Here is a 22,607-nt window from a genome sequence, read left to right on the forward strand (position 1 = left end):
TTCCGGGTCTTTGTCTATGTTGGATTCACGATGTTCACTGACATGGCATGAGAGGTGGAGGTAGTAATGCTACTTCAGAGTATTCAAGAGCTGCATTTTCAATACTCATAAACCACTAATGCTATTCTGTTTTCTCTAATGCTAATGTTTCCCCTTAACTCCGGCTGGGTATATGTGTTTGTGTCATTACATATTCAAATACACAATTCAAAGGTTGATAATGTCAATCTCTGAGAAATCGGGCGGGTTGGCGCCATACACCACGCGAACCTTGCTGTCGAGAGCCGTGCCCTCATTACTGATCCAGATGTGTTCGCTGTACTCCTTCGTACGCCGGATCTCGTCGTCGCTCACCCCAATATCGTCACGAGGCAACCAGACTGCAGGTGCGCGCGCCCGAAGAGCGTAATGCTTGAACGCGTTCTTAACGAGTGCATCACGCTCATCGGGCGTCAAGTCTTCGATTTCGTCGTGGAACCCGCCATACAACGCTTCTCCCAGTGCCCGTTGAGCCTCGAGATCCTTATTCCGCTGCTGACGTCGGTACTCGGCCGCCGTATGTACGGGGGCGGGGCCCATCTTCCAGGTCTTGCTGCGCAGGTTCTTGCCTTCCCGTTTAGCCCAGTGGCCGACATCCTTGACCTTACGCGTGGTCGAAGGCTTCCTCTTCGGCGCCCCATTATTCAAGTTTTGCATTTCGATATCGCGGTTGACCGATCCGGCACCGTCTCCATTTCTCATGGGCGTCTTCTCGTCAGCGTCGTCACCGTCTTCGCCGCCGAGTCCTAAACGCTTATTTTGTGCTTGCTGGAATGCTTCGTCCCTAATGACTGCCTCGTCCTCGACAGTGATGGGAAGATATCGGAACAGCGGCGAAAAGGACGTATTGAGCGAGATTTGATACACGGCCGTAAATCCAATGGTAATCAGCATGATGATGCCCTGCGGCACGGCGGTGTTCGTGCCTTCCGTGTCTTGCACAATGAAGAATAAGCCTGCTAAGCAAGCTTCCATCACGTACAGGCCTGTAAACGTCTGGTTGATCGCGCGGGGATACAAGACGCCGCCTGTGTCGCTCTCGAACCGTGTCACATAGAGCATGCTGTAGCGTTGGGCAAACCACAGCAGGCCAAACGTCAGGACCGCGAACAGCGAAATGAGCGGGGCAACGACACAATAGACAAGTGCAATACACGCAAAGTTGGTGTAGACAGGGAAGAATTGACCCCATGCAATCTTAGACAAGGTCGTGTTTCGCTTCCACTTGTCGCGAGCTGTGGAGTCGAGAATTCTGGCCAGAATGTACCAAACCAAGACAGCACCGATCTGAAGTAATGTACCGGAACTGACAGACAATGCCTGGAGCAACATGTAAGAGAAGAAGTAGTTTGACGCTCTTGGTAGGTTGTCAGCAAGGAGGTCCAGAATATTTGTGACATTGGTAAGGCCTTCGACGTTCTTGGCCAACTTTTCGGCTGATGCGGTGAAGAACGACGCGATGGATACGACGAGGAAGACTTGAATGAAAAGGAAGACGAAGTAGAATCGTTGGACAAATTCTGCTTTCTGTGATCCCGTCTTGACACCCCGGAAGAGGGCAAGTTGTTCGAGGATATGAGGGACGACGAAGAGCAGGAGGGCGAGCAAAATCGCTGGCAAGACACCAGCAATGGCAGAAGCGACCTTGTCGATGGGTGCTTTCTTGATCCAGTCCAGCCAGGGAAAGCGGTCAACCAGACCATCGATGTTGGCAATTGACGCCGTGAAGGCAATGGGAATAGCCCAGAAGAAAGCCATGGCTGCGATGATGATGGTGACGGTGCCAGATCTGATTGACTCATGCCACCACTTCATGGCCATGTTGTCCCAAATCACATCCTTGGGTGAGACTTCGTTGATTCGAGGTGACATGTGCTTTGGAATATGGTGCATGAGACTTTGGCAGGCCATGTGCGCTGAGACCTGGTGATTGAATTGGATGAAGGCGGAGTTCATGAGGGGATACCGCTCTGGGTGTGCTTGATCATCTTCAATCTCGACGTTCAGACGGGCCAGCTCAGAGCGGCACCAGTAGATTGTGTCAACCTTCGGGCCAAATGTAAGCCATGCGAGCCAGTTCGGGAAACCCCAGCGCGGAAGTCGGTGAGTCGGCCTGTTCTTCTCCTTGACCCATTTGCGCCATTCTGCGTCGTCGTCTAGAATGTTCTTGTACTCGCCTCCGACAGCATTCCACTCAGGATAATCGACGGGGATTTGGTCATCTTCGCCCATGAAGGGAATGTAAGACTTGATCGTCTGCCAGATGGTCTTGTCCTTTGATGATTGTTTGAATGGGTACTCTCCACCATCGTATCCCTGAGGCACAGGAGACGCGTAGCCGCCAGCGGGGGCTTTCCAAAACTGCCAGAATTGACGCGTTTCCCTATCGTACATGTGGTCCAGGTCGCTGACTTTGCGAACGGTATTGCCATTGCCAAATGGCTCATAGCTTCGCTTGTAGTTCGGATCGGCGGTTTCCTGAGAGACGGCAGAGACGTTCCTAGAGTGAGTCTTGTGCGTCTCAGTGTTGGCAAGCGGCTCGACCTGCTCCGTGGTGTCCTTTGTACTTTTAGGCGTGGCGGGCCGTTCGTTGTCGGTCAGGATTTGAACTTTGCGCGGACGGTTGTCTGGGTGTAGCATGGCGAAGCCGTTTGTAGTCTCCACGGTGTCGTCTACATCTTCAGTGAATTCTTTGATTTCCTTTTGAGCCTTTCCAAGCCCGCCAAGCAAACCTTTCCCAACCTTAGTGACACCATCGCCGATAAGACCCAGCCCGAAGCCCTTAGACTGGGGTCTGTTACCATCTTCAGATGAGCTCGAAGATGAAGTGCTTGAGCGTCTGGATTTTGCGTCATCGCGGTTCTCGTTGATGACGGCGCTGATATCGTGAGGAACCTCGTCATGTTCACCGGAACTAACACCTTGACCAGCTTCGGCCCTCTTTTTAGCCTCGGCATCTTCTGCCTGTCTCCTGAGAGCCTGCTCCTGCCTTGATGGGCCCTTGGACTTGGACGCTTTTCTTGCAGCCTTTTCTTCTTGTTTCTTCCTTTTGAGTTGCTTGTTCTTCGCAGCTTTGACAAGATCCGTCTCAGCGGATTCGAGTTTCAGATGGACGTCTTCCCGCTGCTGGATCTTTTCGAGGAGTGGAGTGAGGTCGCGGTTGAGCCAGATGTTTCGAATTTGACCGGGGAAAACATCGAACAGGCCCATGAGAGCCTCTTCAGTCAACCATTTGGAAGGAATGCTATTGACGAGGATGGTCGTGGCAGAAGCACGGAGTCTGTGCTCGGCACTTGTCAAGTAGTCCTGACGAACTTTGACATAAACGCGCAATTCGAAGAAGAAGACTGTGCAGACCCAAATGATTACGAGCAATGCAAGAATCAAGTGTGCCCAGTATCGACCCGTGTGGTTCTTACCCACATTACCCCATGCCAAAGTGTCCAGGCCAGTAGGCACTGACGTATCGGCGGTATTGTCTCTGGCCATGAGACGGGCTGAAGAAGAGCTGGTGTCATTGGTGGTCTCGTCCTTGGCATCGTCGACGAGATTGTGGCCTTGGCCGTCGTTGTAGTTCAGCGGAGTCAGAATGGGAATGAGTATGGCCGCAATCGGAATAAAGATGGTGAGAAGAGTTCTGAGGTATCGTAAGAAGAAATAGGCGTCCAATCCGCATTTCTTGATAATCTCTCGATCGTTGTATTTAACCAGCGTGTTGATTAGACTCCATGGTGCACTTGGAGGTGACTCGGTTCTTTCGCGTTCAGGGACGAGGTATGTTTTTGGTTTACTACGATTTGTCAGTGTTGGACAGCAAGGGAGAGTCAAGGAGGTACACGCACAAGATACGCGCGATCTTGTTTCTCAGGAGGAGGAAGGCGAGGATTTGAATGGCAAAAACCACCAAACCAGTGGCCAAGGCAGTGAGGAAGGCAACAAGCGTGATTCCTTGGTATTTCTCGCTTCCTGCGACATTAAGTGCTGATGAAGTAGCGGGGGCAGTATCTGATGTTGCTGAGGCACTCGATGTTGATGTTATGGTTCCATTGGAGCTCAACGTCGCAGAGAGTGTAGTGGAGAGGGCGGTTGAGAGCGAGGAGGCGAGCGACGACGCGAGGGTGCCCGTCAGGGTGGCCGAGCCTGAGGGTGTCGCTGTCGGAGTCGTCGACATCGTCCACTAGTTGGCCAAAGAGGTGCCGATGTGTCGAATCACCGGGTTGTCTACCAGCCTCGACAACAAGATGTTGTCGTCGTGCTTGTATGGGTGTTGTGAGGAAGTTGTTGGAAAAAGGAGGTAGTCTTGGAGGGAAAAAGGTAGATCGAAATGAGGTCGAGGTCAGCCTGGGGAGGAAAAACGTGGGGGGAGGCGAGTTGTTCACGATGCCAACGAAATAGGCATGGTGGTCGTGTCGAAGTCTGTGTTTTTCGGTCGTGTCGGATAGTTGTTGCAGAAAAATTACCACGTGTGGCTACGTTGTTTGTCGTATTCAAGACCGATCGTATTATCGCGCAATGGGATTTTCCAGCTTCGGGAAGAGGCAGATGTCAAGTAATTAAGGTAAACTAGCCGGGCCAAGAAACGACGAGAGAAAGAGAGACAGAGGTTAAGAGTAAGAGGCCATAGGCGAGCCAGTGCCAAGGAATCGCAGCCAAAGGGTTTGACCGAAGTAGTTGTGCTTCTTTGATTGGCCGACAAGGTGCAGATGCAACGACAACCAGGGCCCCGGACAGGGGTACTGCAGGTGCACTTTACTGCTTCAAGTCGCTGCAGGCCCCCCAGAGTCAATCGCTGGGTGCGCTGTTGCTAGTTTTCCCTGGGAATACTTCCATCGCTTCAGGAGCCCTGCAACTGGTGACATCAGCGGCTTCATTGGTTGTTCGCTTCAAACGAAACAGACCCCTGCCACCCTGCGGGACAAAGTGGGATCCCGCCGCGGTTGGCCATGACTATGGGCCAATCATCTGCCAGTCACCGAATGTCGCCAGAGTACGTACCGTCTGCCCTGCTGTGTACGTATTTCGTACGGGACCTCGACCACGGCCCACGGCTGCCTCTTGTGCCTTCTCTGTAGCTGTGAGACTGTGCTTTTCTCTCCCATTTTATTCGCACGAGAACACACTTTCTTTCTCTCAACAACCGCTAATTTGCCTGCTATAATAGGTATCCGTACATACAGTACGTACATAACGACCCCTTGGCCCTTCCGTCGTCCAGTCTGTTCAACAGATGTGGTGGGCATGGGCAGTCTTTCACCACCCCACGTTGACGCGCTTTTCTGACGCATGCCTCAGAAATAGATCAGCGCGCGCTTCGTCCCATGTATGTACCAACAGAAAAGACGCTCCTCGCTAGCCAAATCAGCTCGCTCCCCAGGCCCAAGACTTGAATACCCCTGAGAACATCATCATTTGTCGAGTTCTCTCAGCCTGACGATACAATCCCTTAGTCCCTCGCACACGCTACGGACACAAACAACAACATGGACACTGTACAATGGAATACTTGTGGCTATTTGCCGCTCGTGAACCATCAATCGACCGGGCCATCCCTGTGCGGGCAAGGCGAATCGACAATGAACCTTATCCACATAGACAAGCTTACCGAGAGACGTTGTCGTGGCTAAATGGGGCGAGGTTGCGTGGCTGTGCCACTCTGAATATCCATGGTGGACTCGCTGTGGAATTCGCCAACCCTTTCGTTGCCGTTGTCCGCGCCGTCCTCTAGCATTTCGAATCGTGGGGTATCCCAACCAAGTTCACTTTAAGGTCTTGAACAAAACAACCTGCGCTTCGGAAAACGAAGTTTTCGCCGAGACGCCGTCCATTAACGTCTCCCGATGACAAGAAAGCGACACCATGCTTGTCTACGCCACAAATCATCCAAAATGGTGTCTAGCCCGGTCTGCCACCCTGCGTCACCAACGTTGCCAAGGCAAATGAGAGCAGAAGCTGGTTATTGACCACCAGTGGAAACGAGGGCGTCTTTTTTCCGCGTACCGCACTGTTCCATTAGGATCCATTTCTTGGCACAACCGACAACAACATCAGCCGTCATCTGAAATGTCCAAAAGAGGGAGCTGGGAATGATGCCTACGATGGAAAATCCTGCTCTTGACAAAGATTCATGAACAACTGGCTTCGCATGCCACCACCTACCTCCTCCGTCATCCATCCACCCGTCCACCCGTCCACCCACACAAGCCCTTGCTTTTTTCTAGCTGTCGCTTTTGGGTTCCCGGCCTCCAGATATCGGAGCCAACCTGCCCACCCCGGGATCGTGCTATTGGGAGCGTGACAGAGGGTAACAAGCCATCACCAGGGGTTCCCACCCCTTAAGCGGCCGAGGCAAATCATAACAGTCCCGGCGCCGGGGCACCGTGCCGTTTTCTCTCGCAACATGACGACCAAATTTCGGCCCTCCCTCCGCATTCTGGCCGAACGCGGGGATTTCCCCTCCAAGCCTGGATGGGGCGCCTGTGAGCAAGCCACCGTGTATGGCACTACAACACAGACACAATCGCTGCTGTCAACGATGAAGCTAGCGAGCCACATTTCCACACAGATGGGCCACCTGCATATGTCTGCTCTGAGTCTGGACGCACGCATGCCGACTTTCACATCCGAATCGCGCACCCGTGACTAAGCCAATTCATTTGATACGACATCTGACAGCTTCGTCAACCACCACTACCACCACTACCAACACTGGCTAAACATTCAAGCAACTTTGACCGCCCAAAATTGGGGTTTGGGGTTCGGCAGTATCCTAAAGTTCGCATCACCCCCACAGCACCGTCGGCGCCCCGGCAGTTGGCTCTTCTGCCAATGGCAGTCCCGATGAATCGTACTTACTTCCCGTTCTACGATCCCGGCTCTCTACCAGCTCATCAAAGGACCAAGGGGAGTTAGGGAATATCGCAGCACCCCCCTCATTCTCGATCGCTTCCCCGCTTCTCCAGCTGATAATGGACCCCGAGCTTACCTCCGATCCCCCACATGCCCCTCCATGTGAGGCTCCGTGCCGTCTACTTCATAAGTAGCCCTTGGGACGACATTTCCAAAAAGCCTTGGTCCAGTTGAGCTCTGCAGTTTGATACCCTTTGAGACGAATACTTCCACACCATACTTGACACAATGGCAGACCCCAAAGATTTGAAAATTGCCATCATTGGCGCAGGTACTAGCTGTCGGCTTCACATTCTCTGAACCCACGTTCACTAACACGAATCCGCTTAGGAATGGGCGGCCTGGGTTGCGCACTCGCACTGGCCAAGAAGGGTTTCAAGCACATCGATGTCTATGAGACGGCCTCCAACCTCGGCTTCGTCGGCGCCGGTATTCAAATGCCGCCAAACGTCGTTCGCGTACTCGATCGCCTAGGCTGCTGGCCTGAGATCGAGACGACATGTACAGACGTGAAGAGTTCAAGCATTCGACGTAAGGAGGACCTCTGCACCACCCAATCGACATACCAAGTCAAAGGATACTGACATATCAGCATAGAGGGAGCGACCAACGTCGAGCTCGCTCACGTTGAGATGCCCGACATTCGGAAACTCTACGGCTTCCCTCACTGCAACGGCCACCGTTCCTCCCTCGCCGGCGGCATGTACGACGCCTGCAAGAAGGAATCCGTCATCACATTCCACTTCTCACAGGCGTTGCTCTCGGTCGAAACCTTTGCGCCCAAGCCAAAGTTCACCCTGCAACCGCGCGACGGCGAGGCCTACTCAGTCGAGTCCGACGTCCTCATTGCCTGCGACGGCATCAAGAGCATCATCCGCGCCCAGCTGCTCGAGTCCATCGGCGCCGTCGGCGGGGAGGAGGATACGGGCCAGGCCGCCTACCGCATCATGCTCAAGCGCGAGCAGATCGCCGACGACCCGGAACTCCTCGCCCTCCTCGATTCGGACGAGGTCATCCGCTGGATCGGCGAGAAGCGCCACATCATCGCTTACCCCGTCTCCTCCCACACGATCTACAACCTCTCCACCACCCAGCCCGACTCCAACTTCGCCGTCGCCACGAACGCGACCTACACTACAAAGGGCTCCAAAAAGGCCATGCTCGAAGTCTTCCACGACTTCTGCCCCCTCGTCCACCGCATGCTCAACCTCGTCCCGGACGGCGAGGTCTGCGAGTGGCGCCTGCGTATGCACAAGCCCCTACCGACCTGGGTCCACACCGACGGGCCCGTCGCTCTCCTCGGCGACGCCTGCCACCCGACCCTCCCGCACCTGAGCCAGGGCGCCGCCATGGCCATCGAAGACGGCTCCGTCGTCGCCGAGGTCCTTGCCCGCGCGCCCGACACGTCTCCCGCGACGCTCCGGCGCTGCCTCAAGGCCTACGAGCTCTCCCGGCGCGACTGGACCTCCCAGCTCGTCAACATGGCCTTCCTCTCGGGCAAGCAGCTGCATCTCGGCGAGGGCAAGGCCAAGGAGGAGCGCGATCGCATGTTTGCCGAGTCCAGGCAGACCGGCGCTGTGCCGGATAAGTGGGCCTCGCCCGACGTGCAAAAGATGATTTATACAAATGACTGCGTGGCCAACATCCAAAGAGACTTTGACGAGTTCTTCAGTAGCGTAGCATAGAAACTGGAACGACAGACACATTTGATACACACTTTGTAGATACCTGAATCTCTTTATTTTTTGGTGGATTTCTCGGCCTTCACTTTTGCCCTCCGATAACTCTCTACACATGTAGTGTCAAAGTTTCCGTGGCGTTGAGCCTAGGATGCTTGCGTCCTCGGCCAAGCCACTCTCGATGAAGCATACCCCGCACTCGGGAGCTCAGCTGAGCTGAGCTTTGCCGATAGGGACTCGAGTCACACGGAATCTGAGTTTGGAAAACAGGACAGCAAGTTACAAGGCGTATCCGTGATATTATTATGCTATGCGGTAAAAGCTATCGAAACTGCCGGATCCCATTGGATTTGAAAGAACATCAAAAAGGGACATGGAGGCCCTCAAAACGATCGAAAAGGGGGTTGTCTCCTGTAAACCATACCCTTCTCTCAAGCCAAAGACCCAAAAAGAAAAAAGCTGTTTCCGAATTGCACCTCGAGGAATCAAGAAACCCCGTCGTTCCTTTGACGCCGTGCGAGACATGCAAGAACCCCCCTCCATGGCTCGACGATGATGGAAAGCGCAAGGTCGGTCCGGCCTTTTCGACTCTGGTTTAGCCCCTATCACAACCGGCGGGGAGGGCGTCTGTCGTGTATCCTTCCACGCGATGCCATGCACATCTCAGTACCGCATCGTGTCCAGACGAGATAATCTCCACCACGCTCCATCCAGGTCACCTTCTCTCCTCTCACCGTCCACTCAGATGTGGCGCTGATTTGACGTTTCGTTCGCAAGGTAGTTTAGTTGGGGGTATCGTGTGATTTGTTTCGCAATATCGCACCGTTCAAGTAGACGCTGGACCCAGTACGACCCGTTCGAACAGTCGCTTAGAACAAGCAGTCAAGACAGCAGCAGCACGCGAGCGCACCGAGCAGACCAGCCATGATGCCGCCTCCCGAGCCGCCGCCGCGGTTGTCCTGATAGTAGCCGCCTTGCGGCGGGTACTGCTGTCCGTACTGGCCCCCCTGAGGCGGGTACTGTCCCTGGGGAGGATATTGTCCGGGAGGGTACTGTCCCGGGGGCGGGTAGGGTCCTTGCTGGTGGCCGTAGTTCATCTCCGGGCCGGGGGAGTAGTATTGACCGGGCGGAGGGCCGCCGTAGCCTCCTGGGCCGCCGGGGGGAGGCGGGGAGCCGTAGCCCTGGTAGGCTTGTTGCGGGTGTTGAGGGGGAGGGCCGCCGTACGCGGGGGGCTTGTCGTGGTCGGCCATTGTGGGATAGAAGGTTGGTTGTTGTTTGTTGAGTGTGTTGTAGGAAGATGGGAGTGCTATGCGCGACGGTTCGAATGTGTCGCGGGTTGGGTGAGAGGTGAGGTGAATTACTTTTTCGGTTTGCCTTTCGACGATGAATTCCGAAAATAAAGAAAAAAGAAGGTCAAGAAGTCCGTTTGCTCGAAGCGGTGCGGCGAGATTCCCCTTTGTCGGACGGAGGCGGCGGAGGGCTCGGAGGCGGGATTACGTGTGTAGAGGGTGGAGGAAGATGAATGCAGTTGCGGATGGCGAAGGGGAAGAAACCGGTGCGAGGAGTTTAAGGAACGGGTATCGATAGAGCCACGCACACACACATACACACTTGGACAGAGAGGGAATGAACACACCACCCGGAAGAACGTGGCGATGTTGGGGAAAGGATGGGAGGAAGGGTGAGGGAAGGACGTGCGTTGCGTGCGTGGATGGATTGGACGGGAGAGAGCCAAGCCGCGATTTTGGGGGAGGCAACCTGCCTGACCCTTGTCGGTGAAGGTACCTGCGTGCCTACCTACATGCCTCACCACAGGAAGTAACTGCACCTGCTGGTCGCCTGCGACTCGTTTCGCGCCTCTCTTTCGTTTTAGCGGGCGGCGTTAAGTTTGCGGGTTGCTCGTGACTCTATCCTGAAATAGGCTTATGCGCACCAAGTCTCTGGGCGCGCGCCGCGGGGGGGAGTCTTGGGGTCTTGGGGTCTTGGAGTGTTCGTAAGCTTGTCTTTGCCATGTACTTTTTTGTTGGGTCCCTTTTTTTTGCAGTGTAATTGCGATGAGGATCCGTATGTCTCCGTTTTTGACGGAGGGTGCCCGTCGTTCGCAAACCGACCTGGTTCCTGCGGCTTTGACGGGACAATAATTACAGATCATCAAAATTAATAAAGTAGTGGTTCAGGCACGAAGAAGAAAGGTCCAATGAAGCTTCCTGCGACAGCCTTGTTCCCCTTCTCCATCCAATCTTTCCATGCGCGACGCAAGGCGACAAGCATATCCGGGTACGGAGAGGAAACTAATACACAGCATTAAGCAGTACCTACTTGCCTAGCATCTAAAGCAAGCACCTGTGACATTCGCCAGCCCCAAACTGTCCCTGTCTCAAATCCGTCCGCCTCCCCTTCTCCTTCTCCTCCTCCCCACCAGTCAAGCTCACCCAACCACCATGACACCAACGACCCCCCCCCCCGGCCCTTCGGCTCCCCGGCAAAGACCCAGCAATCCAATGAGAGGTTAGTCACCATCCCCAAAGGTCGCGTTCGCATTGCCCCATCTGATCACGCCGTTGCTCGCTGCTGGAGGCTGGAGCTCCTCCCACGGGATCACAACAGCGCCTGCCGCCGTCCCGAAGCGGCATGCACCCAATCACCGGCGCAGCAATCTACCTGCGTGGTCATCTAGCGTGCTGGAGAGCAGACCCGCTCGGGCTACTCGGGTCCCTGGCGACGCCGCAGCATGTCACCAAGTAAGGCGTCTAAAAAGGGTCTGGCAGACGGGATGGGTCACACCAGCGGTGCTCCGCCGACGAACCTAGAATGAGGAGACCCACTGTTTCCGTCACGGCGGCCGACATTTTCGGCCCGGCGCCGGGGTCGCGTGAAGTATCCGGCCATCTCCGAGCTCTTCTCCGTTTTGGTAGCTGTGTCAGAGGTGCCTGCAACAACACTATCTTCGTGATTTAATCTACGTGACGAGGCCGAAAAGAAATACTTCGTAATCCTCAACAGACTACCTTTGGTGAGTAGGTTTCAATACAGCCGAGAGAGCCAAGTGGTTCGTGGCCCCGCCGCCATCTTGATTCATGGGGAAATGCGTCATGTTTTTAAAGCGAGGCAGCTACAGGTTGGTAATCTCATGGCAAGCGCTAGTCTTAACTCAGGTTTGCAGGATATCATGTTTGCCTGATAAGACCCCCTCCCCGGGGATTAATCAGAATCATAGTCGAGAGGTTTGGCGATGAAATCACCCGCCGACCAAAATAAGAACACTGTCTATAGACTGAGCTAAAAACAGTCACACCAACTTGAAGTTTCCATAGAGTTCAAACTTCATGTAAACGTGGTAATCTAGTCTAATTGTAGCTTATTCATTGAACAAACAGCCCGCATCAAATATCAAAGTCTCTCCTCACGCCACTGAATGAATGCGATTTACATTGACACATAGATTCTCGTCACTCAGTGAGCCTCGTGTGTATCCGTACGGCTCGGTCTCCAGGTCTTCAGCTGCACGACCGACAGGAATCCTGCAGGTGAGCAATCGTTAGCCTTCCGCCCCATCGACCCAGCTAGTACCGCAATATCGCCTCATTTACTGGCTTGATATCTGCATACTAGGTAGGTACTAGATACAGGTAGAAACACAGAGAGTAGGAGCTCGAGGAAAGATATGCGCAGCTAAAAGGGTGCAGGAAGGAGTCAAGAGGATCCAGAAACGTAGAGACAGGGGACAAATGGTGTAGCCTTCCTCTTGTCGCTTGTACTTGATTGAGACTCGCTCAAAAAATCGTGGATCATATGCTTCACGCGGGGTACAACACGTTCTTACAGCTTGCGGCGTCGGACAGTGACTGCAGTACCAGTGCTCCTCGTTGTGAAAGTCCCCCAAAAGATACCACAGCCTCGAGCAAACTTAAAGTCCAACTACAGGCCCGGTAGGAGAGTAGGACCCTTGCCAAATCACAGCTCTAGAAAAGTAACGTGGAAGGATGAAGCTGGAACCCGAGTGAAGACGACACCCAAAAAAAAGAAAAGGGGAACCAATCAATCTCCAAATAAATAGGTAGTTGAAATGTGCACTAGCCGTAGAGAAGAAATCCGAGGGAAGGGACAGTCACTGCGCACTTCGGAGGGATCGAAAATGCCAATTGTGGATACTCTATGATCAATGGAAACAAGAAATCTACAACACAAGCAGAAGAACACGGTGTAAATCGATTAATCAACCAATTAATCGTGCAATGTCAGCAAGTAATTAGTGATATTCGTAAGAGGCAAAGGCAAAAGTTCCGAAACCGAGAATCGAACTCGGGGCTATGCCTAACCTCTCGGGTGAATGAGAGGGCATCATGTTGGCCACTACACCATATCGGATGTTATTGATAATGTCTAAAAAAACATGAGCTAAGTAGGGTGCCGCGCAGTGTAGCCGGCAATTCACCGGCACACCACACCACAACAACACCAGGGACGACTTTTCCAGGTCGAGTCACGATATCTCAGATTGGCATCGGAGGTTTATATGTCCTGGTTTGTTCCACTCCCCAGATCAACTCTCTTCTTTAGATTATCGTCTTGCTCAGTTCCTCCATATGCTAATAACTAACCCAGGCCCCTCATAAGATAGCGTCCATCCTTCTTCGCTAACACGCCTCCACTCGCGTCACCACCCAAAAGGCCAGAGTAAAATAGAGAAATTCTTCCGACATACATACCACCCACAACCGAATCGTTGATGATGTAAATTTTAGAAAAGGAAACTTTCAAAACCATCGGAAATGTTTGTTCATCGCTGTGCATCGCTTCGCTATTTCAGATCAAATGGAGAAGAGACGAGGCTTAAAAGAAGAAAAGGAAAAAAAGCCGCTTTCAGTGATGATGGATCGACGTCGCTTTCAATGGCCCAGGGTAGCCCCGAGGGTCGGAAGGCCTCGTCTTCGCAAGTCGCTATTCACTTCTTCGGCGTGCTCGAGAAAGTGACCTTGCATCGAGTCCCAGAGAGATGCCGGCGGTACTGCCAACGGCTTGTTAGTGAATCCCATTTCTCAAAGCACCTTTTTCCTTACCTTCCAGCACTCCGGTTCTTTCCAAGGCGTATTGTGTCACCGCGCAGTGAGTACTGATCTGGAACATGAATCCTGCAACCAGAATGTCAGTCGTGGCGATTGGCGTTGCGGCTCATTACTGTCCTTACCGAGGAATCCTTCTCCCACGCGTTGGGCCTTCAATTCGTTGGTGGTCGCCTGCACAAACGCCTCATGTGTTTCTGTGGCCCCCTATCAGTATCTGATCTCATGTCCGAAGGAAGTTGTCTCCCGCATTTCCTACCTCCGTGAGGCATGAAGCTCGATTGGAAACTCAGGCCACCAGCTTCCAAGTTGCGACTGGTCCCCTTGTAACCGCCGTATACGATTCCTACCACCTCGGTCGACATGTTTCGGTGGTAATACTACCACCCCATTAGCTACGGCCCTCGTCACCCACCCCCAAACAAGAACCAACACATACGGGAGGTCGAAAGGTATTCGTCGCCGAAGACCACTTTGGCGTGAAGAACATGACATCCGTTGCGGGTACCCCAGGCATCTTGGACCTCGCCGTCAAGACGGTGTACAAACTAGGGTCGGCTTGGTCCTTGTCCACAAAGGCGGCGTTGACAAACTTTTCGGCGGCATACTTGAAAGGCACGTAGCTATCAGACGATGTCAGCACCTGAACAGAATAGATTGGGGGTCAAATGGGTCTTGGAGCGGGCGTTTCTCTTACTTGCCATCCCATGCAACCACGTCAAAGGGCGTGTGATTCTGTTTGCATGACCACAGCTTGCCAGCCAGTTTATACACGACTAACACACCGCGTCAGTCAGCGCAGTTGCGTCTTGGCAAACGTGATAAGGCAGACAACTTACTCTCCCACTCTGAAGTATCCATGTCAAAGGAGGCGACGGGGAACTCGAAATCGCGAGGCAAAGCCATCCCGTTGCTTCCGAGCGGTCCTAGTTCTGGCAGCTCGTACCGGCTCCCGAATATCTCTTGGATGTCTAAGCCCATCAGCTGGACGTTCCTTCTCATGCATATGGCAGCCGTCAAATGACTCACAACCCCGGGCCGGACCATCCGGCAACCCGACCTTGAAGCGGATGCCACTCTGGATCACCGCCAGCTCGCCAGGCCGTACCATCATTCTGGAAAGATCGTCAACGGAATTTTCGTCACCGACTGGAACCGGTGACTGCCCACCTCCCGAATTCTGTCTGTATGTCCAGCCTGCCAGTCTGAGGCACGAACAGCATGTCACCGTCATTGCTGCAGAATGCGCGTTTCTTCATCGAAGAGTTTGCGGCGTACACGTGTACAGCCAAGCCGTCTTTGGTTGTTGATTCGCCGTTTCCAACTATCGTCTTGAGCCCCTGGACGAAGTCGATAGTCGGACCGCCTGCCTTTGGCACGGGGAATGCTCTCCAGCAGAGTCCTCCGGGAACGAACTCAACATTCTCATTCCCAGATGTGAATCTTGACTCGATCTTGAGGGTATAAACAAGTCAGGAGTGGGTCCATTTTGGTGGCAGTTGCGGTACGGTAGAAGGTAGGGGACCCAAGGAATGAAAAATGACTTACATCTGGGTTTCGTGGCATCTTTATAATATCTCCGTGGGCTACAGATGGGAATACGCGGTAAAACCAGGCATTTTGAATGTCGGTTCGAGAGGCAACGAAAGTCGAACCGTTGAGCTGCTCGGAATAAAGGTTGTACTTTACTTTCTGCGGTACATTACATGATCGAGGCAGAGTCCCGGGGCTTATTGATCAGTTCAGATTCCTGACCGAGAATGGTGAGATGCCAACTTACATGGCTTCAGAAGAGAATCTGTTCCCAAATCCAACTTGATAGACATACGGATCGTTCGGAGAGGACTCCGTAGTAAAAGCGTGCTGGGCAGAGGCGCCCATCGTCAGTACGGGGTCTGAGGCAATGGGATACCTCTCAGAGTTGGGGATAATGGCTCCCATGTTTGATTAGCGTACGAAGAAAGGCGAGAACAGGAGCGAATCTAGTTGTTGGTATTCTCTTAGGGCGGTTCAATGAGGGTTGTGAAACGCAACGGCCGTATTGTTACAGATAGAAGTAGACGGGCATCACGAGTGATAAATGCCATGTTCCACATACGACATTTGTGGCGTCCGCAGCCGGCCAGTATTGACGGCATAACTAACTTTGGCTCGAGAGTAGGCCCTTGCATCCGATGACACTAAGAGAGATCAATCGGACCAGCGTTCGGTCGCGCAGAGAACAATCATAGACAGATCTCTTTCGGTACCAGCGGTACTTCCGGTTGGTACGTATTCCCAAATGGCCGGGCGAGGGAACGTCCCGCCCATTGCCTGCCGGCATGCGGGAGCACAGGAACTGGGTTCCTGGGCATCTGGTGTGCCTCGTCTCCCCCCCTTCTCCCCCCACCACGAACACCGATTTGCTGCAACTCAAACTGAACAAACCCCTTCGGGTATTGGCCAGATCTCAGGATATCGCCAGAAGAGCGAAACACTAGTGCAATGCCTTCTGAGAATGGGTCGATGTAAGCTTTGGCCATCAGTCGCCTTTGCGCAATAAGGCGGCCTTAGTGGGAAATATCAGGTTAAAGCAGGCCCGATTTCTCGCACAACGGTCGAGTTGATGACCGCAATTTGGCCCGGGCTGGCTAATTCCCATTTCCCATCTGGGGCACCCGCCGTGCAGCAAGATCAGTCGGTCGATATCCGAGCCAGGATCCCGTGTTCGATTTCCAACACAACTCTGCTTCTGACGACGTGAGATGTCTTGAGATCGCGGACAAAAAGGCCAGCTACGGCCATGTCCGGCACCTACGGATTGGAACGTCACTCCCGTATGTTCCGTGGGTTCTGCTCGTGACCCAATGTGACGGAGAAGGGGGCAGGGCATACGCGAGATTCCATGGCGAGCCGCGGATGGGGCCATGTACTTGAAAAGTATCCGTACAAAAAACTTGACTCTACGAAGTACGGTGTACCGATATAGAGTAAAGGAGTTGAAAGCGACCGGTTGACAGGTGTCACATCCCTGACAAAAGAAAGGGCATGACTGGGCTCTACGTAGTATGTGGCGCGCAAAGATAAACCATCCACTCGCGGCCGGCAATCGCTAGCCCCAGATGGGAGTTAGATTGTGATTCGGCAGTGAGTGATCGTCGGATCTTTGCGCACTGTATCCGTAGTACGGATAGCTTTCCAGCATTTGATCTCGCTGGGTGTACAGATAGACGTTTGGGCAGTATCGTACTGTAGGCGCGGAGTTATTGCGCTTCCGCCATCGCCGGCGGCCCCAAGCAGAGTGAGACACGAAACAAGCCCGTCAGCTTCTTCGGGCTGATACTAGCCGATGTATGCCTTTCCAGGTATAAAATTCGGATCTGGATGACTTGTCTCGGTACCAAAAGTGCGTTGCATACGTGGGGAGGTTGATGCAAGGGCGGTCCAACCCTTTCTATCCACGAATAGTCTTTGACGACGGATTACCCAGAGCCAGAGGGCAGTGTCCCTCTGCGCTAGGCACGCACTTAAGAGAGGCCCCTGCCGATCGCCTCTGGCACAAGCCGCTGTCAGGCTGGCCTAGGCCTAGAGGCTCGTTTGGCGTTTAGTCTTTCTACCTGGCCTCTTATTTGACTTCATATCAGTCGCTTCAATGGAATTTTTCTGTTTGCAGTAAAGCTCGTTTGCTCGTATTCTGTGTGGTCATTAGCTTGCGTTGTTAGCACTGAGCAAGTTTCCCCTGAAGGCGCCGAGCTATCTAAGTGCGCCCGCCGCAACGATGCGATCGATCACCGATAACCCTTGGACGAGGAGGCTGCCTCTCTTTTTGGCTTTGGGCGTGACGTTCAGCTTGATGATAGAACGCAAGGCAAGAAATCCTGCAATAATGGCGTGACTTCTCGGGTGGGCTCATCTTGAAATGGGGGGGTTCGTTGACGGCCCGTTCGACAACATGGGCAATAATCGAGCGTGATCGAAGATTGCCTGCGCAAGCAAACTTTCCTAGGGTATCTCCCTCAGAAGCCAATACCGCTGCGAAGGCTCCCCGCATCCGAAGAAAATACCTAGGTGTGAAAGGAGTCTGATGGCGTGTGAGGTAGCGTTTCTGGTAACGTAGTTCCGTGCACGAGAGGGTGCTTAAAAAAGCCCAGTTCGGAGCGCCTAGGCACTTTTCGGGAACCGGGATTGTGCCTCAGAGACGACAGAGACAGGCGGGATGAAATGCTCCAAGACGTAGAAGGAGTTACGACCGAGCCAATGAAGGCAAACGAGATGAGAGCGGGATGATGAGATGGAAGGAGGCAGTAATACAGTCGGTTGGATGATAGGTGTGACGAAGTGGGAGGCTAAGGCCGTCGAGGTTAAGGTCGAGAGTCTAATCGGCAAAGCGATGGGTACTAACCTTGTGGACTAAACAGTCGCCAAACTCCATGCGGCGTAGTCGCGTAAAGTGGCTTCGGGAGACTCCAGACTTTCGTCGCGTGTGCTGTGTTGCAACTGCCTGAGAAGTAGTCCAACTCCGGCCGGTGTAAGGTTGTACAGCAGGAAGATGCAGTTGGCGAAGTATGCGTAAGGTAGTGTAGTGTCTCGGTCCTCAACCGTGAGTGTAACTGCAAGTACGATTGCAACTACCAGTGCAACTACATGCTGCATGCTGAAGCCCACTTGCCCGCTTGATGCCATGTGATAGGCGGTTGAGTTCAGGATAACCTCCACAAGCTGGGTGTTGGAGGAAGCGAGGATCCCGTAACTATGCGAAGCGCAAGGGCAGCTTGGGAGTTCCAGGGAATGTGCGGCCCAAGTGACCCGAAATGGCGTGTTAGCGGCTGCAGGTGATGGCCTGGGTGTTGCGAGCTCTGCCCAAGTTTGCGAGTATCCGGTAGCAAACCAGACCAGAAAGCTGGAAAGGCTAAAAAGTGAGGCATCTCGTCTTACATGGCCTGGATGCCGAAGCAAGTAGGGATAATCCGGAGTATCGTCAGTGATGAGAGTCCAGAGCCCCGAAGGCTACGTAGGCAGGTGGCAGAGGCTAGAGATGCCTGTCAGTCTAGGGCGGAATTTGGGCGAATCTTGATTTCGTAAAAGCCTATGCTACTAGGAGAGACCCATGACCTTGGACCATGACGCCTTTTCTTGGCACGGCGGTTGCGAGGTGAGAGAACAGAGGATTCGGAGCCGTGGTCAGTGCTCGATGGTGCCGTGTATGCGGAATTGCCTGCCCGCAACTCGCAGACTGCACGTCGACCTCGCATGCCCCCCCTCCCCCCACTGTAACGCCGAAGTTTAGAGTTCACGGTCAGGAGGGGCAGCCCTGGGCGGTGTAAGCGGAGGAGTGGCCGGGCCAGGGATGGGATTGAGGCCATGGGAAAGGCAAAGGCGACTTCAGCCGCCCGCCCGCCATATCGGAGGGGTGATGAACGACACATGCGGCGGAAAAGGCCCGCCTCGGAAACCTTTGTCTAGCTAGCGTATTTGTTGGTCGTGTCTTGGACTCTTGTCATGTATCCGTAATTCCGTACGACTCGAGGGGAAATGAGGTAGGTGGTGGTGGTACTATCCGCACAGGTACTCCGTAGATGAGAGATATGTTCGGAAACTAGAGGCTAGGTAACCTAGCCTGTCTAGTGTAAGTGGTCCTCTCTCTCTCTTTCTCTCTCTTTCGCTTCCTGGCTCTTGGTCAGCCAGGTTCGTGGGGGGTATTCGTATGCCCACAGTCCAACTATGGATGGATACCCGCCGCGCCAGCAGAGTGGGTGGTGTGCTGTGTGAAAGTTGGGTCCAAGGACACGTTGCGCGCGCCGTCACAGCCTCACGGCCATGTGCGTGGTGTTTCCAAGGCTTGGATGATTGAAGTCTCCATGGGCTTGGCGGTCCAGTCCTGACTCTGCCTTGCGGTGGCCCTGTCGAGCTGGAGACTGGAGTTGAGTTGTATGGATAGTAAGGTATAGGTAATATCCGTACGGAGTACCGTGTACAGATACAGAGGAGAACTGTCTCTGGATCGTCCCAGTACTGTGTAAGGTATCAAGGCAAGTCAGGGTCCCCAAAGAGGCGGGGCTAATAAGGTAGTGAGGCATCATCGAGTTGGCCCTTGGAGAGGATCCATCCAAGTGTCCACCTCCCGAGGAAAACGCACGTTGCTGTGGGGCTGTCGGCTATTTTGAGGTCCGCCAGATTGGATACCGATGAGCGATGCGCGACTTGCGATTTGGTGACCTGGAAGGGGAAGGAACGAAAAGACGTTGGCACCTCACGTTGCACGTTGGGTTTCCTTTCCCTTTGAGGCTTTGGAGGGGGGTGAAGCGACTAGTACCTTAGGTAGGGGTCTAAGGTGTGTGAGGTGTTGCTGTTGGCGCGCAACGTTGGAGATTGGAGAATTCGGAGAAAGAGGTTGTGTCGACACCAGGGCAGGTGCGAGATCCAATCATCCATCGTGACTGCCTCTTGCGCACACCAGCACTCACTCCACCACCAAGCACTTGCATCTTTGCCCTTCCCATTTCCATCCACCCGACCTCATCTTCAACCCGCCGCGCACTTGCTTCACAAATCAACCAACCTAACTCATCCCACATATTGTCAAAAACTTCAGCTCCAGGTACTTCGCCTGCCTGATCTGCATTGTCCACCTGCATTTGCATATTGCACCGCACCTGCATCTGCAATTGGCATTGGCATTGGCAACTGGCACTGGCCCTCATCAACATTGCACTTGCAGCTGATTAGTTCCTCCCTTGTCTTCCCACCTTACCGTCAACTTCGTTCAAACCTCCAGCTCGCCCGCGCCCTCCGCTGCATGTCCCACACGAAAAGCACTTGCATCGTCCAGTCCAATTCCATCTGGGGGGGTTTTTTTTTTCTCTCCCCTCTACCACAAAATTCACAACCAGACAGTCATCCATCCACCCGCCCACCCACACCATCCTGATTCCTCTGACGCAGAAACTACTAGCTCTCCTGAGTCAACTCATAAATCTCTTTTCGACGACGTGTTACTTGCACTGGTCGAAACAGACTCATCAAACATCTCGTCCAAAACATCCAACCGGCTTCTCGGCCGTTCTCTGACATTCGGCTTGTTCGTCGTGTCGTTGTCATTCGACACTACATCGTGTCTGTGGTAACCATTGACTCAACGCTCAACCTGAGTGGTGGTAGGCGTAGCAAGGACCATCTCTGCGGACAACTCTCCGCCGCACCCAGTTCAGAGGCGTAGGGAAACACCAGCCTTCGAATCAGATCACCAGGGCATCCACATCTTGCCGATCTCTCCTCAAGAGTCCAAAAGCACAAAACATCTCGAATCCTGTTTGGTTCGCCTCAGGACGGTACGAATACATCCATACCTGTGCCGGGTACTCTCGCTTGGTCACGGTACATCGACACGACTTGACTGTTGCCATCTCAGGCTCTCAGCCCCCCCGCAACTCTTGTCATCGACCACGCGTCTGCTCTCTATCACTGCATCCTTGGTCATCGCCTCACTCAAGGTTTACCAAGGTGACAATCATTGTTGACGAAGACAACGACGACGACTGCCTCTTGCGGTCTTGTGACTGCTAACTTCAACCACGGCCCTGTCGTCCAAGCTGCTTGGACTTTCTTCCGGCAGGCATCTGGAACCTTTTCTCGTCCCAATAGTTGTAACTGGTACCCCTTTAGGGTTAGGCTTTGTCACTCAAGCCTTCTGGAGGCCATTGGGTTTCGGGTCCTTGCTCAACTTCATCCCGACTACTTTCAGCCGTCAGTCTCAGTCAACTGACTGGTGAGACTGCTTTGCTGAGCATCTACCTAAGTCAATCAGCCAATATCGCTACTGCAAATATCCTACTTCTTGACAAGGAAAGCATAGCTAGCGATACTGCTTCTCGGACCGCCCTTTCGATAGGTAGCCTGTCTTGATCGCCGTTGGCAGTTTGAACAGGGACAACAGTCTAGGCTTTGAGACGACTGGGGGGCACCTGGCCGGTACGGCAATAGCCACAGCATCACCTCTTGCGCTACGCAGGGAGTTGTGACTTGCGTAAGCCCGTATCCGTACGTGCAACCCTCTTGGTTCCCGGAGGAATTCGCCCTTCTGCCCACGGAAAAGGCCACTTCAACGACAATGGCGGAAACTCTGCAGATCCCGGGCCCAGACGTGACCTGGTTGGCTCCTCGTCTACCGTCAGAATCTGCCATCCAGTCAGCGAAATCCCAGGGTCGTCCTTTTGTTACTCTAACCTTTGCAACATCACTGGATTCTTCCCTTTCCCTCGCCCCTGGCGTGCGTACGCGCCTTTCGGGTTCCGAGTCTAAGGCCATGACACACCACCTTCGTCGTCACCATGCCGCCATCCTCGTTGGCGTCGGGACTGTCCTCGCCGATGACCCGGGCTTGAACTGCCGCATCGACGGTGCAAATATCGATGCCCAGCCGCGCCCCATTGTCCTGGACCCTCGTGGCCGGTGGGACTTCACCGAACACAGCAAAGTTTTCGAAGTCGCCCGCGCCAACAACGGCTTGGCACCATTTGTGCTAGTAGGCCCGTCTGCCGTCAATCCGGAAAGAAAGGCAATCCTGGAGGCCCATGGCGGTAAATTCGTCATTCTCGAACCCCGGGAGACCGAACCGCGATTCGACTGGCCATCGATTCTCTCTGCGCTCCATTCCGAGGGTCTGGAAAGCGTCATGATCGAAGGCGGCGGGCAGGTAATCAACTCGCTTCTAGATCCTGCCTACCAGCGTCTCGTTGATATAGTCATCGTAACTATTGCGCCGACTTGGCTTGGACGCGGCGGTGTTGTTGTCTCTCCCGACCGTGTCCAGGATACCGAGGGCATGCCTGTGCCAGCCGCCAGGCTCACAGATATTGCGTGGCACCAGTTCGGTGAAGATATAGTTCTTTCCGGTCAACCAAATCTAGATGCATAGGTGACTATTTCTCTTTAACTGAGTGGC

At 53.7% G+C, this 22,607-nt stretch overlaps 7 protein-coding genes and 1 non-coding gene across 8 annotated transcripts; 3 read left to right on the top strand and 5 right to left on the bottom strand.

Annotated features, from left to right (window-relative positions):
* Positions 1-207: 207 nt before the first annotated feature.
* Positions 208-4,210, bottom strand: BDP55DRAFT_626552 (uncharacterized protein; the record flags this gene model as incomplete). The annotated part of the gene is made up of 2 exons (XM_060571644.1): positions 208-3,829; positions 3,882-4,210. The coding sequence occupies 2 exons, from the start codon at positions 4,208-4,210 to the stop codon at positions 208-210; spliced, it is 3,951 nt and encodes a 1,316-aa protein (XP_060435620.1).
* A 2,963-nt stretch (positions 4,211-7,173) lies between these two features.
* On the top strand, positions 7,174-8,630 carry BDP55DRAFT_689890 (uncharacterized protein; the record flags this gene model as incomplete). The annotated part of the gene is made up of 3 exons (XM_060576790.1): positions 7,174-7,216; positions 7,276-7,476; positions 7,543-8,630. The coding sequence occupies 3 exons, from the start codon at positions 7,174-7,176 to the stop codon at positions 8,628-8,630; spliced, it is 1,332 nt and encodes a 443-aa protein (XP_060435621.1).
* A 150-nt stretch (positions 8,631-8,780) lies between these two features.
* Positions 8,781-9,358, top strand: BDP55DRAFT_209643 (uncharacterized protein). The gene has a single exon (XM_060565986.1). It carries the CDS (start codon positions 8,930-8,932, stop codon positions 9,221-9,223), a length of 294 nt encoding a protein of 97 aa, XP_060435622.1. The 5' UTR covers positions 8,781-8,929; the 3' UTR covers positions 9,224-9,358.
* A 135-nt stretch (positions 9,359-9,493) lies between these two features.
* On the bottom strand, positions 9,494-9,874 carry BDP55DRAFT_626554 (uncharacterized protein; the record flags this gene model as incomplete). Its single annotated transcript, XM_060571645.1, has 1 exon — positions 9,494-9,874. The coding sequence occupies one exon, from the start codon at positions 9,872-9,874 to the stop codon at positions 9,494-9,496; it is 381 nt and encodes a 126-aa protein (XP_060435623.1).
* A 3,031-nt stretch (positions 9,875-12,905) lies between these two features.
* Positions 12,906-12,992, bottom strand: BDP55DRAFT_t43. Its single transcript has one exon. It is a non-coding gene; the product is annotated as a tRNA-Glu (tRNA).
* A 521-nt stretch (positions 12,993-13,513) lies between these two features.
* BDP55DRAFT_541027 (homogentisate 1,2-dioxygenase) lies at positions 13,514-15,568 on the bottom strand (the record flags this gene model as incomplete). The annotated part of the gene is made up of 11 exons (XM_060568177.1): positions 13,514-13,632; positions 13,685-13,756; positions 13,813-13,884; positions 13,947-14,067; positions 14,127-14,310; positions 14,385-14,463; positions 14,527-14,658; positions 14,717-14,802; positions 14,858-15,141; positions 15,236-15,416; positions 15,468-15,568. The coding sequence occupies 11 exons, from the start codon at positions 15,566-15,568 to the stop codon at positions 13,514-13,516; spliced, it is 1,431 nt and encodes a 476-aa protein (XP_060435624.1).
* Positions 15,569-18,076: 2,508 nt separating this feature from the next.
* On the bottom strand, positions 18,077-19,029 carry BDP55DRAFT_626556 (uncharacterized protein; the record flags this gene model as incomplete). The annotated part of the gene is made up of 2 exons (XM_060571646.1): positions 18,077-18,673; positions 18,772-19,029. The coding sequence occupies 2 exons, from the start codon at positions 19,027-19,029 to the stop codon at positions 18,077-18,079; spliced, it is 855 nt and encodes a 284-aa protein (XP_060435625.1).
* Positions 19,030-21,773: 2,744 nt separating this feature from the next.
* On the top strand, positions 21,774-22,580 carry BDP55DRAFT_541388 (riboflavin biosynthesis protein RibD domain-containing protein; the record flags this gene model as incomplete). The annotated part of the gene is made up of 1 exon (XM_060568213.1): positions 21,774-22,580. One exon carries the CDS (start codon positions 21,774-21,776, stop codon positions 22,578-22,580), a length of 807 nt encoding a protein of 268 aa, XP_060435626.1.
* Positions 22,581-22,607: the final 27 nt, after the last annotated feature.

This window comes from Colletotrichum godetiae (genome assembly GCF_030913485.1).
Source record: "Colletotrichum godetiae strain CBS 193.32 chromosome Unknown BDP55scaffold_3, whole genome shotgun sequence".
Taxonomy (NCBI): domain Eukaryota; kingdom Fungi; phylum Ascomycota; class Sordariomycetes; order Glomerellales; family Glomerellaceae; genus Colletotrichum; species Colletotrichum godetiae.

Bases quoted from the DNA above. Each gene is read 5' to 3' on its own strand.
- BDP55DRAFT_209643 (XM_060565986.1), top strand. From the start codon at position 8,930: ATGCTATGCGGTAAAAGCTATCGAAACTGCCGGATCCCATTGGATTTG.